At 36.0% G+C, this 17,205-nt stretch overlaps 1 protein-coding gene across 3 annotated transcripts in view; it reads right to left on the bottom strand.

Moving 5' to 3' along the window:
- TENM1 (teneurin transmembrane protein 1) overlaps nt 1–17,205 on the bottom strand; it is a 3,721,864-nt gene that overhangs the window by 1,529,125 nt on the left and 2,175,534 nt on the right. For all 3 annotated transcript variants that reach the window (XM_044054336.1, XM_044054337.1, XM_044054338.1), the window contains one exon: nt 11,087–11,297. In XM_044054336.1, the coding sequence (XP_043910271.1) occupies nt 11,087–11,297 (211 nt within the window). The remainder of the gene's footprint in view (nt 1–11,086; nt 11,298–17,205) is intronic.

Raw genomic sequence — 17,205 nt, 5'->3', positions numbered from 1 at the left:
CCCAGATCAAATCTACAGTGGGGGTGGGCAACTGCAAAAGCCTCCAAATTTAAACAACAACACAGGAATAGGGAGGATGGGTATGGGAAAACCAACACCTTCAGCAGAGATCTGAAAAACTATACAGTGAAGCAAAAATAACAGTACACAACTCTGAAGTCAGCCAGCAATTATATAAAATTAGTCAAACAACAATTACCAGTACACAACTCTAAAGTGCCAGAAAAATATCCTCAGCTCTGTATATCTCCAGATAATTTGAAGAGCACTCTGTCAAGACACAGGTAGGCTCCAGCAATGATATGCAACAGTTGCCATGTTTCAGAGTTTACACTTCTTTCCTATAACCTATACATAAACTTTACATTTGCTATACATACCTCTCAGCCTCTTAAGAGTAAGAAATCTGGACAAAGCCATAAAAAAGTGGTACAAATAGGAACAATTTTTAAATATTGCTACAGATATTCTTACAAACTGAGAAAGTTGATAGAATAACAGGTTTTGCATTAGCATGAATTTGCGGAAGTCTGTCATTATTTTCTAACTTCAATCTAATGATTTGCCACTAACTTGCCAAAAAGCCACAATTTTATGAAAAACGGACCAAAAATATCAGGCAAAAATCTGGACATTTTGCGAACATCTGTACAGTTGAGAGGTATGTACAAAGTTGTCTTTGCAACACCTACTTAACATTTCTTAATTTCACCTTAGCTTCACTTACACACATTCAGCTGTAGTTTCACTCACACATTCAGCTGTAGCCTCACTCCCACATTCACCAGCAGCTTCAATCACACATTCAGCCTTAGCTTCACTCACACATTCATCAGCAGCTTCACCCACACATTCAGCCTTAGCTTCACTCACACATTCAGCGACAGCTTCACTCACACATTCAGCGACAGCTTCACTCACACATTCAAACTGAGCTTCACTTACACATTCAGCAGTAATAGATGCATACTTGCTTCTTAATCTGCCTCTACTGAGATATGCAAAATAGAATTAAATAAAAAAACTGCCCACTTCATAATTCTCTTTCTACTTTATTCAGTTTAAGTACTGCTTTTACACTTATTTCATTAAAGACTTAAATTATACTGAGAGAAGCAGCCAGTCCTTAGATTAATTTAAAAAGAAAATAACACAGAATGAAATGTGGCAGGTAAACATTATAGATAAGCCATATATATTTATTCATATCATTCTGCAGAAATACTCTACATACTCTTCATCATGCAAAACAATTCACAGTGGCACACAATTCATTGCATCTAGTATTAAAGTTGAATTATTCCACAGTACTTCTGTTTCCATGATGATTTGTCTAACGTGTGACTTTGAGGATGCCATCAGTCATAGTGCATTTCCCTCAATGGGAGACCTAGAGGTGTTTTAAAGAAAGTGATATAGTATGCAAAAGAAATGAAACAAAGAGCTGCTGTTAGGCTTTTATATGGAAACAAAAATGCACGGTAAGGCTCCGAGCCATCCTAAGCACAAGCAAACTACTGATTTAAACAGATTTAGTTCCTTTTCCTTCCTACCCTTCATTAGAATCAAAATAGAGGATTAAAAAAAGTGAGAACAATATTTGCATTATACGTTTGGTAGCTGTGCTGCAGGGCTTAGCACTTGTACGCTAGTGACATAATGTCTGTCCCTTGGGTATCTCGAGAGCAGACCGTGTCACACCTGTCACATTCAGCTACTGACACAGGCACAGAATAATCAAAACTCACTGACTGGTATCTAAACCTAATCAGGCATACTATGTCCATAGTAGTTAGTACAGGACGCTGGATTAACACTACTGAATGACAAGCATCTAAGAATTACAAAAACAGTTAGCAAACACAGAAATTGGTCTCAAGAATGCAGGAAAGCTTCATCTGACAAGTATAAATTTGAATGTTCCGTTTCAATCTTTTCTACACAAGAATGATACAGCTCGTAGATGGAAAATGTCATTTAACTAGATAAAATACTAATAGACATTACCTAAACAGGAGGAATTTTTGTAACTGGAGCTTGTTGGACTCTCAGAAACAAACACATAAATGACTGAATGGATGAATGAAATCAGTGATCGTCTGAGTCTTATCCACAACACTTGTGACACTTTTGGAGGGCATACCAGACTTTTTTAAATGCTGCAAAATCAGCATTCTGTCTCTTTGCAGAGTATTCCTGTAAGCATAATTCCACAGCTGATCTGAAAACTATGTTTTAATTTTGCAATCCAGATCTACATTCTGGATTTTGTCAGTGTTTGCATCCCATGTGACTGACTCACTCATATTTTTGTCACCCTGATATGCATAATTCCTTGGAATGAGATGCCCTTGTATGAAGGTTACAGTGCTTTCTGTGCTAAACAGATTTGCTATATGTGGATTTTTTTCCTTAATTCACTTCCTCCGGTTAATGATAAATCATTTTGAGCAGTCAGTTGTACTGACAACTTGCTTTCAGCTTAATTATTAAATGTACAGATTATGGAATGCTTTACTTAAAACACAGTGTGAATCGACATTTCTCACTTATTAACAAGGTTGCATTTCATAGAAATTATTTTTCTGTGATAAAATGTTTTGTTTTGCAACAGTGATACACATAAACATGTATTCTCATGCTATAACATTTTTGTGCAGTTAAATCAGAGAATCAAGGTTATCTTACATTGTCCTGAAACATGTTATATTTCATTTTTGTTATCGTATCATGTTTTTTAATTATGTAATTAAATAGTGGTCTTCCATTTAATGCACTTAAGGAGTGTCACCTAAATTTCTTGGAACATTGTTGGTACTGCAAGAACTAACATTTGGAAGAGGCTTACCCAAGAGCTTATAAGAACTAATACAACTCAACAGCTCACAAATGTAGGGCACCTACGTAAAGAGGGATCTATGCAGAAGCAAAAGACCTTACACATCCCAGCTGCTGTTATATCATTATTTTTTATAAATCTGTGCACAGATGTGTTACAGCGTTTGTATATCTACATTTCTAATGAAATTAAAATCAAAATATGAGTGGCTTTACTGTGTAAATGAGATAGACTTTACAGAAGATAAGAATCAGTAAGCAACCTATGCAAGGCTGATTAGTGAAAAAAATAGTATAGCACACGATGCAAGGAAGGTAGAAGGGAACAAGGAAGCAGCTGAATATTAATTAAAATTCAGCATAAAGGTGCAAACTGAAAAAGAACTCACCAGATCAACAAATATACATTAATACTGGTCATCCCAAGTTATACTCCAAATACCACCCTAGTAGTAGCAAATGAATGGTATACAGAGACTGGTGAACGTCTTCAGTTACCAAAAACGTCACAGCTGGGAGAGGGTACAGAGAAATATCTAAATAACAACAATAAGGATAAGTAGCATGAAGAGAAATATTATTTACCTGGGGATAAGGTAAGTCAAAAAGGACATGGTACGGGGATAGATGGGGACAGGAAGTTCAATGCAGAGCTTACCATTTGCAATATACAAATAGATAAGTTAGGAAACCAGTACAGAAACAACACCCAGGTAGTTGTACAGTTTAATCTTAAAGGGACAATAGATAAAGTGAGGAGTCACGAAGTACGTTAGGATAGGTAATACCATTTGTATTTAATAACATACGGCAGAATGTCGGTCATTATCAACAGAAAACTATACATCAATGTCTGCAGTCAAATTCTTATGTACTGAATATACACAGTTCAAGCTCAAATGTACTTGAAGTAGTAACTTAATCTATGAAGGATGCTACGTTATTCTACTCATCAGAAATAAGTGCACTGTTTATCTTGTTTTACTGGAAGAGATAACAGGGTTGTAAGAATTTTGGAAACATGTAGGATGACAGTGCATGGAGGGGAGGTGGCAGTCAAGATACTAAAACATCGGATAGGTATGATTGGCAGGTGTGACTCATAGAATTAAGATGGCCAGAAAGGTGAAGAAGCAGACAAGAGTTTTTTTTTTTTTTTTTTGTTAACACGTATTAAGATCATAGCAGAACTTGAACTGGCACTACAGTATTTGAAAATAAATGTAAGCTGATGTAACTGTGGCAAGCAGTCCCTTCTCTACGCAAATCATTATATCAGTCACTTGAGAGACAAGTTTATACCGTTCATATTTAAGGATGTGATTTTTACATTATCCATTTTTTTTCTTCCAGTTGTTTATGTAATCAGTTGTAGTCTATGGTTTCTCTTTCATTGCCTTAGTCATTTTCCAATACATCCTTTCTACTTCTCTTTTATGCTACACTCTGTTCTTCTTCCCATTTTCAAAACTTCAGATTTGTTTTTAAACTCAACAAGTTCTACAATATGTGGGGTGACATTTCTAAACTCCTTTTCTTTCTTTCTTCTGCTTGCATGAATCTCATTTTGTTCTATTCTCTCTTCTCCTGCTCTGTCTCACTAACCTCTATGGATTCCTGCAATTCTGTCAGAAGTGTAGCTCACTCAACCAGTGCCCTAAGATGGTAACACAAACTAGTGCCTCACCCACTCAGTTATTCAAGTGAGGAAAAAAAAGAGGCTGCTATAGTATATGCAAACAGAATGCTACAGTGTTCAGGTTTCAGTAACAAAACAAAACAAAAAAAATGTAAACAATGTGTGTGTGAGGGGAGGTAGCAGCCAAGATACTAAGGCATAAGACAGGCATGTTTGGCATGTTATGTCACTAAGTATTTATGGTAAAAAAAAGTCATCAACAGCTACATCTTGAAATAATTTTATTCAAATTAAGTTGATTATCTTTAATTTGTAAATTGACCCATTCTCCCATCTCTAGTCCATATTCCCCTTTAGCTTTTTAAAATATTTTGTATTTCATAAATTTCACATTTGTGCTTTGATTGTTGACAATTTTGTTCTTTTCTGAGCTGCAAAAAAGTTTTTTTTTTCTTTTTGCTTATTTAAGTCCTATAATACATAAGATGTCTATCATCTTGACACCAAATCAGCAAAAGTTTCCATTTCTAAATATATTAAAGAATTTATTTGAGGAGTTGTAAAGACCATACTTAGCAAAATGTTATCATTTTTATCAAGTATATTTCTCTAATGCCATTTCATTGTAACATAATCTGTATTATTCTTTCCAGAAGGTTACAAAGAAATAGCTGTGCTTTGTAAGTTTTTGATGTCTCAACAGTTTCCCATAAGCTCCCATCTCCCTTGCTAGCTACAGTTGGGGTGCTGTCACTATGTTCAGTCGTACTTCCTGATTTGTCTGTCACACATCCAAAAATAATGATGTGCAGTTTACTTCCCAAAGGGAAAAATGCCTTTCAATCGACATTCTTCCTGAAACGAGTCAACCCTTTTCCATTTTGTTTGTCAAAACTCTTCATCTTATTTAATAAACTGTCATTGTGCAAGTCGTCTTTACCATATTTCTCCATTTTTAAAAATGTGTTCACTGCTGTCTGTCTAAGCCTCTATATTGGGGCATTTCCCTAGTTACAATCAGGAGTAAGGACATTTCTCTGACACCTTGGCTAAATTTCTCCTAATCAGTATGAATAACACTTTGGTCACCTCTGAATATAATACAGAAACTTAGTGGGACTAAACCAGCTGACAATTAATAAACAGATAATAGGAAGACAGATAGAAAGATATATTGATTATACGAAGAGAGACATGATGGAGCTCTCAGACTGTGTCTCCAAGCCAAGTATGAGCCTAGCACTGAGCAGCATTCTACCCTCTCCAAGGATGACGCTGCGATATGAGCAAAAAATAACTGACTTCAATGATTGGCTTATGAAAACCACAAGCAGTTGTAGAAATGATAAGATACTACACAACCACAAGGCCAGTTGAGTATAGTATGTTGAAATTTTCACAAACACTTTTATTAAAACAAGAACAGCAGAATTAGATTCTCTAGCACCTCAGCTACCATAAGCCTTTATAGAATATACTTTTGTTTTCTGTTGAATTCCTTATATACATCACAGCACACCCATCAATTAATTACACAATTAAGATGCTTAAAACCTTAAAGTTAACTCATAAAAACATTTCCAGTTACACTCCCTATTAAGACCTTTAGGAAAGGCTTTTGGTGGCTGAGGCGCTAGAGAATATAATTGTGCTTTTCTTGTTTTAATAAAAGTGTTTTTGATAATTTCAACGTACTATACTCAACTGGCCTGATGGTTTGTGTAGTATCTTATCAATAATTGGCTTAGTTTATAGTGTCATTCAAAGGGGTCCAATATATCTCAGCCTAGGAGGACATAATCAACAGACCATGCTGCTTTACGTGACATGGCCTGCATCTGTCCCCTCTAGGGGCTCAATTATTGGCAAAGACATTGTCCATCCCCATAGTACCTTTTTTATCTACAGGAACTGGAATCACTCAGTATTAAACACACTACCATTTTTCTGGGTGACCTAAACTATCCAGCTACAGATTGGGAAACCTACACCACCACTAGTGCACAAGTACAGAGACTCCTGTTCTTTGTCAATATACATGCCCTGGGACAATTATTCAAAGTAACCACTAGGGGGAGAAACATCTCAGATCTTGTCCTTACTAATATGGGAGCATTTTGTACCATCCTTTGTGAATCTTCGTCACTTTTTAGGTCTGACCATAAAGCAGTCTCCTTCAAAATAAAATTGAAACCAGAGATCCATTCCACCCAAGGCACCTTTAGAAATTTTTTAAAGACATACTATCTATTCCTAAGTGATACATTGGCAAACTTCAAATCATCACCAAACCCAGTTAACTCCACTGAATACAAAGAAATGTATACCCATCCACCGTATATAAACAGCTGCATAGATGCAGCTCTACCCAATATGAATATGTTCAGGGAAACCCCCCAGAAACAAACCCACATGGTGGAACCATAATATCAACAAGTTTTATAATAAAAGGAAAACAATTTTGACCAAAAGTAAGAAGAGTAATTCTCAGAATGTTAGATCACTTGTCACTGAAATAAGCAAAGAACTCAAGAGCTTAATAAAATCTACCAAAGCCAAGTTTGATGTTAAAATAGCTACCAAAACCAAAGACAATCATAAGGCATTTTTTGGTTGGTTGTTATCTCATAAGTACAATGCAGCAATGCACTGAGATGACTGTGAACAATGTTACCTAGCCTCTGGCTGAAGATATAGCAAACCTACTGGCTGATAAATTTAACTCTAACTTCACCGCTCCAGCCCCTCCATCTGTCCCTCAAGATATACCTGAAACTGGCTCATCTCCAGCTATCACACAAAACCGAGTTCTTAAAGTGCTATCAAAAGTTAAAAAGACTGCAAAAAAGGGTCCTGACAATATCCCTGATTGCATCTTAAATAGCATGAGGCAATATTTAGCCATACCCCTCACAACACTGTTCAGTCTCTGCCTCCATACAGGTTTTGGACCAAGCAAATGGTGAACAGCTACAGTCAATCCCATGCATAAGGGAGGATCTTCCAGAGACCCAGGCAATTACAGACCTATAAGTCTGACCAGCCTCGTGTGCATAGCCATGGAATGACTTATCATGGAATTAATCAGGACATAGGGAACCTCCAATCCTTAGACCCGTCTCAATTTGGAATTGTCAAGGGAAGGTCAAGCAACCTGAAGGATTTTTTTTTGTAAAAAAGTCACCAAAACAAGGATGAAGGCAAACCTTGACTTGGCCAAAGCTGTTGACACAATTCCTCACTCAGACATAGTATAAAGGCTAAATAAACTGTTAATAAACCCCTGTGTAACCCAATGGATTACCAACTGGCTTACAGATATGACAGAGATGATCAAAATTAAGGATGTTACCTCCCAATAAAGAGACCAGTCACTAATGCAGTCCCCCAAGGTTCTGTACTGGGATCTCTCCTGTTGGCATCTACTCTTCTGAAATAAAAGAACCAAAGAAGTCTGGCTAAGTTTTCAGATGACTGCAAGCTAGGAGCAGTCACAGTCACTGAATCCCCAAATTAGTTATCCAACCTGCAGAAAGCTTTGTCTCAAATAAACAACTGGTGTCAAAATTATGGTCTGAAACTAAATGGCAAAAATCCATTATTATATCCTTTAGGAAGTCATCTACCCCAGGAAACAGCCACATTGAAAATATGTCCCTAAGAATTCACCCAGTTGTTCAGAATTTGGGAACCTATGTGAGCAGTGACCTAACTTTCTACCAACATACATCTATTCTTGTAACTAACTCTTTCTATATTTCACAGCTTTTAAACAAAGGGATTGCCATTGTCTTCCTTAACTCAGCTGTCGTTAGGCCAATCACTGAATATAATGCCCCCTATGGCATGTATCTGTCAAAATACAAGCAACAACTGGAATCTCCACAGAGATGCCTTACTAAAGGGATTTAGGGTCTAAACAACACGTCCTACATGGTCCAACAAAAAGAACCTTTCATTTCACTTGGTATCCTACAGAATGGTAAGAACTGGCCTATGCCTACCATGCAAGGCATCCTTCAACCTATTACTGATGGATTTTCTGTACATCAGCAAATCAAATGGCATCAGAAATATTCAGTCTATTGATCTAAACCTCTTCTGCAGCAGCAACAGAATGGTTTGAAGGGACAGGTATATTTTGCAGAGGACACCACTGCAATGGGACAGACTCCCGATCCACATAAAACATTGTCCGTGCAGCTTAGATTTATGGATGGGAACAGAAAATGCATCCTGGGACTGCCACTGTACTGCTAATGGACAGAGGCAGCTCCTAAATGCTTTATCCTATACATGGGTCCCCTCACATTATCTACTGTATGATCCCATGTATTCTCATTAGGGGTAATATACAATTATTGACCATAGGGTGAGAGTAAGGCCAATCTGTAGCCAAATGGGATAGTTTATTTTGAGCACAAAAAGGGAAAATGGCTAGGCTTAAAATGGCCCACAAGGGCAGCTAACCTAGTATTACATATGAACCTACATAGACAGATAAGACAGAAAGAGCTTAATTTTTCATAGGGTCATCTCTGACCCATGGTCACAATGTATATCTGCTCAAAACACAAGACATCGCTGCATGTACATATTCCTCTTATTCTACTAAGTTAGTCATACATGGATGGGTTTTAACTCATCATTATAAACTCACTTACATTCATCTCAATGATCAATGCTTGTTATAGCATATTAGTATCAGTGGAGCTTCTATTAGCAGACTGGCAGGAAGGCAATGTGTGCGGCCTTTGTATTGCATTGCTATTATGTAACCATTGAATTAGCATACACTACTAAATGGCTGTTGGTCATCTTTATTAGGGGTCCAAAAACTAATTGAGTAAGTTTTTCGGTGGGTTTATGCTTTAAATATTTTTAACCATTTTTCATCCAGCTGCAATCTCAACCAGGTGAAACAGGAGCAGATATAGCAGATCCATTAATTCCAATTCTTATGGAGTTGCTCAATAATTTATTCAATATAAATAACACAGTTAACATAAATGGCATCTAAGTTTTAAAATATATGCTCCCGGTCTGTAGTAGGGGATCATTTTACATGTACTCTCATCTTTATCATCTTTGACAAACCCTAGTGAATTTCTGAAAGATTGGTAAATTAAGGTAAAATTAAATCTATCAGCTTGCACCTAAGACAAGCTTGGAAGTATAAAATACTCGAGTCTTTCAGAGTTTTATTTTAGGCTAACACTTCCATCTCATCAGAGATATTAATACGAATGGATGCATTTAACATACTAGTGCACTCTGCTATTAGTTCATTTCATTAAAATGACTCCTATTAGTGCTGTGCACCAAATTGAAAACCACTTTTTCAATTATTTAATAATAAAAAATATCTTAATTTAAAATACCTCTGGAAATGATAAAACTGTAAGTGAAATAAGTGTGAAACTGTAAAAATTATTTAGAGAGTCATCCAGTCATTTATCAAGTCTCTGGAGTAATAACATCTATCTTTGTCCCAAATGAATTATTCTAAAAAAAAGTCCATATTAGCATATTTGTTTCAGAAGCTAATTAAAAACTAATTGCAATAATGTGGTAGTTACACAGATCCAGAACCCAGTGAAACAGTTCTATGAAGGCATAGCACAAGCTGATGATTTCTAAACTAGAAATCATGAATTAATCTGAAGTTCAGCACTAAACTGGGTTTATTGTGAACTGTATATCATTTGTGGAATATAGTGGCAGATGTGGTTAGCTTTACAGGCTTCTTCGTCTTTTTTTTTTTTTTTTTTTTGTACAACCAAGGTACAGCCATCTTTTTTTTAATTAATCAGTTATGAATGACAGTTTGATCTGTCAGAACTGGCAAGTTACTTAAAAAGACTGCTGGTAGAAATTACTTAATTGCAGTGGCAGTTATTTTATGCCAGGCAGGAATAAATTCAGGGACTTGTAAGAGTGGTAAGACCCAGACATTATGAATTAATTTCACATTTTTCATAGAGCTTCATAAAGCACACAGTTTGAGCCCTCCCCATCAATAAGCTTGTTCTCCTTGTCCTAGGTAATATCAAAATAAATACAATAGGGATGGCCACAACAAAAACTAAACATTTTGCCATTGAACAAGTTTATTTACTGTCTTAATGTTATACCATGTAACAAGAGCTTTTTTAAATGTTTGTCCGTGGCACTTGTTCCTCAGTTCACTTGGACTGCAGTGACATGGGTCTACATTAGACATCAGCTTGTAGTTTGACACTACTCTTCCTCACTGAAAAAGACACCACTACAGAGAGGGTGTACGACCTGTTGTAGTGTAGACTGGGATGTGTATTCCAGAGCCAAAAGTAGTGTATTGTGGTTATTATTCTGGAGCATGCAAAAGTCAGGCAACCCAAAATGGCTGAAAGATCATAATATGTCAGGAATGCTAGTGCATTATGTGTAATGAAACAGCATTTATCCTGATCTGTTGCTATAAAATCATACTTTAAATCTTCATTTAAATTGGTACATAATGTGCGAACAGACAGTACTTGAGTTGATATATTACTGCTAAATGTGATTCTAGTATAGCATTTAAACTTAGGAAAAGAAAAAATAAACATGCTGGATTTAGAGACTTACCAATCGAACTAGTAAGCACATATATCTGTTCCACCTTTTTCCCATCATTATAAAATGCAAGGTGCCAAGTACCAGGATCCATAAACTCAATGAAACCAGTCTCCTGTAGGGATGTTAGGATCAGGCTCCTTGGAATATGATTGGAATCTTCAGGAGTTTTGGTTTCCTGCTTAATTAATTGCTTTCCATCCACCAGTTTTACAAAATCAAACTGAAAAAAAAAGAATATCTCATTTCACTGATAGGTGAGCTCTGTGCATCTGTGGAATTCAGTTTTTCCCTGATTGCAAATATTTAGACATGTCATATTTCCATTTACTCTGCTAACACTACTCTGCATATGGAGCAAATATGGCAAAATAGTGATATTTTAATAAATAAAAAGTGTATTTTCAACTCTGAATAATATCAATACCAAATTACTGCTCTTTTTAAAGTGAAGTTTAGTAAAATACATACTTCACAATTATGCATAACATTATAAATCAATATTCAAAGAAAAAGACAATCAAACCCAATAAAAAAGGAAATAAAAAGAACAGAAGGAAAGAAAAAAAGAGAAACAAGTGCATATTTCTGAAAATAATATCCAATCTTCTAGAAAGAAAATAACACACAAACATAGTGTCACTTGATTAAGCAGCATATTAATATATTACACCTCATAATGCATACTTATAACATTTTTTCTTGCAAACATAGGCTAAGAAGAAGACCTCCAATGTTCCAATTAAACCTTTACATAGTAAAGGACGTTAAGTAAATCAATTTATGATATTCAAGTGAGTATACAACTATGTTTTCTAATTGAATAAAGGTATCCAATAATATATAATGCTAAGTGAGTACATTAACTATTCATACACATTTTTCATATAAAAATGTTAGTGTTGGGCCACCAACAATAATTTACATATGCAGGAAGTAGTAACAGTTCCAAAACACTAGACAGGAATATATATTCACATATTTCACAACGCAATCCATTGTGAGTAGAATGTACTCCACAAATCTGTGTTAAAATGAGAGAATGCAGACAAGTATTTCTGAATTATTTTGACCAGACTTCCAATGAAATATATTTCCATAAAATGTTGAACCATTTGGTGACACCTAGTTCAGAAGCCATACAGATGCCAGTCCATTGCTATTTGCATAAGCTGCTTCACTTTTAATAATTGAACATATTTTTCTCGTCAATATCTATGGGCTCAAAACCCACACTGAAAATGCAGTCATAAACAGAAGCTAACCAATTCAATAACTTTCACAGACTAGCATTGTAAGGAGATTTTACCTGACTTAATCATCCTAAGATCATCGATGTGTTAGAGTTACAGCTTTACAAATTCATCTTTGAACCAAAAACACTGAAAACAAAATCTGTGACAAAGGCCACTAATATTCTACCTGCATCAATAAATCCACAACCCTTTCTTTCCGACTTCTGCACATGGGATTGTGATGTCACATCAACAGTGGCCATTATCTACAGTCAATGCCCACATAACAAGCTGGCTAGCCCTGCTGCAGTTGTTATTCCATACAATATATGCATACAAGCACTCACACCTATGGCCAGGATAGAGACCCCAATCCCCCACTACATAATCACCAGGAGAAAACCAATGCAAAAACTGGGAGGACATGCAGACTCCACCTAGGAGGCACACCAGCCAAGAACTGAACAAAACAACCTCTTGATGTGACACAAAAATACTACCTGATGAGTGCCTTCTACCTCGATGTCTGACCAAAATGTTTACACTAAAGAAAATAACTTCTTACCTTTTGGAAAATCTGGAACAGGTAGCCTTAATTTATTATATATTCTACCTATTTTAGTATGAATTTTAAATTATAATGATTATACAGAATAATCACTTTCTGTTTCACTACCTTCACATAAATTTTTTTTATATTACAAAGAAAAAAGGAATTCAAAGTGTTAAACATATGCATAAATATGAAGCAAGTAAATATGATAGGAGGATTATATAAATATAAAATGATGCTTTTGTTCTTGTCCAGAGGAAAAAGTGCTGGACAGAAAAATATAAATAATTCAATGGCACTGTGGCCCCACACAAACAGTAATATTTTTTTGTGAAAAATATGCAAGTCATTATTAAGTCATGTAAGTTTAATAGTAGCTGTATTCATTTATTTGGTCTGCTGGAATAAAAATTGTTAATCTCCAGAAGTATAATAATGACACAAGAAATGTATACCTGATATATTAAGAATAGAAGGCCTTACCATTGTAGTTTTATTAATCAGGAGTCCTGTTAAATCACAAGCTTCTTCAAAGCACTGTTAATTTTGTCACTAAATGTGTCACTCTCCTTTTGATAATTTCATGAAATACTCAAAATGTTATCTATAAAATGTACGACCATTACCTATATGTCATTAATATCATGGCTTATAAAGTTGTTATAAAGTAACATAAAAGTAGAAGAAAAAACAATAAAAAGGATCACAATACATAAAATACGACATTGTAATAAGATTTAAAAACAACAGGTAAGCACTTTCATTCTCTAATGAGAACTTCATCAGACCAAGTTGTAACCATTCAAACAATCATTAAATAGTTTGTTAAAGTCACATGACTCATTAAAAAATATATTAATGAATTAACCTTATTTTTTTCAATACAATCTTAAAATTCTCTCTATCATTCATTCCAGGAAAAGCACATGCATTTAATCTAATTTGCCACCCGTACTCTTTCCAGTCCCGTTCATCTTCCACTTCCCTCTGCATTCATAATTACATACTTGATCAATCACAGATAATTTAGAATTCACTTTTGTCAAGCTATTCAAATGCTTCTGACATGCATGTTTTACTAGAGCATTACTCATATCTGTTTTTTCAACAGTTCTTAAATGCTCATAAATTCTTTTATGAAATTCCCTTGTAGTTCTCCCAATATAAAAAGCTGAACACAGCCCACATAAAACTAAAACTACATACACTACATATTTTGATTTGCAGTCATACTTATCTTGCAGTCAGTATTTAATAATTTCTTGTTATCTATACTTTATCATGTACTATAATACAATTACAAAAATCACAACTCATACACTGAAACATACTTTTCACATTTGCTGTTTGTATTTTAACATTTTTATAAAAATATTCTTTCAAATTCCTGCCCCCTCCCTCTCTCCTGCTCTGTCTCTTATCCAATCATGTTTCTACCATAGTCAGGAAATCCTTTGATATGCCAAAGTTAGTTTCCTAGAGAATATCTCCAAGATCCAAAGAGATCATCCTACCATTGTACTCTTCACTTATCAGACCCATCAGCGAAAGCAATGCCCTATTTAGCATATACAAGTTTAAGCATACTGCTCAAATGGCAAAGTCCCAAAGATTTCTAACCAATTAAATTAAATTAAAGGTCTTAAATCCTTGGCACTCCTTTGTCCAGAAGAGTGGGGGGCAGGATTCACAGTGTCCTTAGCTCTGTCTCTGCAATACTATTAGAAGTTAAAGGCATACTGTTCGATATAATCCTGTTTTTCTGATAAAATGAAATCGCCTTGATCTTTTTTTTTTTCAACTAAAATAACCATCTAAGGGATCACAAGTTGAGTGTGGAGTTAGCTGCTGCACTGATCAACATTTTCCTTTTTATATACTGTTAAATGCTTTTCTTTCTTTTGGCATTAACACCTTAACTACTATCACTCAAATATGCAAGGATTCTGGAAGAACTCTTAGATGTCTACCAGTTCAGCTGATCTCTACTGCAAAAGGCTAGTGTTAGTCTGCAGGTAGTACAGTGGATTAAGGAAATAACTGATAAACTACTTCCTGTGGTACAGAGTTTGATTTCTTCAGCCTTCAGTTGCCTACAGTGTGACACTGAGCAAGTAACTTAACCAGACAGTGCTTTGGGGCAATTGGGAATTTGGGTTTGTCTCCTTAATGGTCTCCTGGACTGCATGCCTAGTAACTTTATGAACCTAATGGTTTAATGTTTGAAGCTGTCTTCTTAACAAAAAAAAAATCTTTTGTACTACTGTCTCTATGCTACAGTTTAATGTCTTACCTGAGTTAGGTCACATAAATAAATTCCTCTTCTTCAAAAACATCCTATCCTATAACTTCATTTCAACTTCTCTTTGCTTTACATTTTGTATTCATGTTTTCAAGTCAAACTTGTTTGAAATGGAAGGTCTGCTATTTTTCAGTGAAAATGTTCTGCTTGTTGCAACTACTTAACCTTCATATCAGTGACATAGTTCACTGTTTTATGTTGTTGTCTTTCGGCTTTTCTCGTGTAGGGGTCGCCACAGCGGAACTCCGGTCCGCTAATGATTGGCAGTAGATTTTCATGAATGCTGAGGTACCAGCTCGACGTTCAACCTTCAACAAAGGCACGCTCATTTACACATGTCTTTCGAATGCCCACCCAACTGCAGGGAGGACATGCAGACTCCACACAGAAGGCACTCCCTGCACTCCAGCCGAGAATCGAACGGGAGAACCTCTTGCTGTGAGGCAACAATGCTACCACTGCACCACCATGGAATTTCACTGTTTTAAGTACATGCATGATAATGAACATTATTTCTGACATAGTTCACTGCTTTGTTAAGTACATAATTCACTGCTTTAAGGACATGCATGATAATGACCATTATTTCTGTTTACTCATCCAAATGTTACAATATTTCAAAAAGTAGCTTCTATGAACAAAAGTAGCCAGATATGTGAGCTCTCTCAGCCAATCAATCACGTTATGACATACAAAAAAAGATAGCAACAATTTTAAACATGCTGTATTATTCGTATTGCAAACACTCTAATCAGCTAAAAGATTACAGAATAATACAAATCTCAGTTACCAATATTTAATACCTGGAAATCATATTGGGGAATTTTTTTTTTTTTTTGCCTACAAATCCTGCACCATAAATGAGGTTTGGCAACAAACCAAGTTGTCCTGGGACGACATCAGAAGGGGGTTAGATAAATATACTAGTGGGAGTTAGAGGGTTTGGGAATGGAAAGGGTTAAATGGAAGGAGGAATGCTTGGGAGGAAATGAGGTAAGGGTGGGGAGGGGCCTACAGAGTGCAGACAAGTGTAGCTGGGTAAGTAATCAGATTTTGGCGTGAACTTGTAGGAGTAAGCGTGTATATCGGTGTTTGTGTACACATGAGCAAAGTTATTCTGTTAGTATTAAGTTAATGGTGCTTGGTGTTGATTTGACAGGGTTGATGTTTTCTGATTGCTATGTCAGTGTACGGAAAGGTTCTAGCGATTTTCACAGAATATCCTGAATTTTAACATGGTTTGGTCCATTTCTCCTAAAATTGTTCTTTTTTTGGCATCATATGTATGGTGTTAGGCAGGGGACAGTCATTTGAGTTTCACACTTTATACCTTTGGGGCCTCTGTGCCCCACTACTGATGGCTTCATACAGATTGCTTGCTTTAGTAGGTAGGGAGGTATGTGGTACCATTAATATGCTTTAGGGAAGGAGTTGGTATGAAGGATGTCAGGTTTACGGGAAACAGAACTCGCTTGTTGCTATTAATAGGGGTGGGGGGTTGCCCCTGTGCCCCACTACTGATAGCTTCATACAGATTGCTTGCTTTAGGAGGTAGGGAGGTATGTGATGCCATTAAGTCGTTATGAAAGATGTCAGCTTTAAGGGGAGCAGAACTCACTTGTTGCGATTATTAATAGGGGTGAGGGATGCATTGCAGTAGTGTACAATGGTGAATCTTGGAGGGTGATCACTATTAGTCTTGGCTTAAGCAGTACAGTTGACAGCTGGCAGCATGCTACAGCACAGGGACTAGTCTCGAGTCCTACCATTAGTTCAGTGGGAACGATATACATTAAAAAAAAAAAAAAAAAAGTGGCAGCTGGTTGCAGTACAGCTCATCTTGGCTGATGTTTTACATATTGTGTAAGGGGGTACAATTAGTTTTCCTAGGGGTAATAACGGTATGGAATTGTCCAGTGTGTTAGGTTTGGTGTTCTCTCTGGCTTTACTTTTCAGAGTACTGACTCCTGCATTTTACATAACGCTGGGCTAGTTGCAGGTTTTCAATATTTTATTGCTAATTTCTAAGTCTGAACACACG

Source organism: Protopterus annectens, chromosome 13.part0 (genome assembly GCF_019279795.1).
Source record: "Protopterus annectens isolate FY-2018-M chromosome 13.part0, PAN1.0, whole genome shotgun sequence".
NCBI classification, from domain to species: domain Eukaryota; kingdom Metazoa; phylum Chordata; order Ceratodontiformes; family Protopteridae; genus Protopterus; species Protopterus annectens.
Note: the sequence above shows the minus strand (reverse complement) of the source record. Positions and strands in the feature narration are given on the sequence as shown.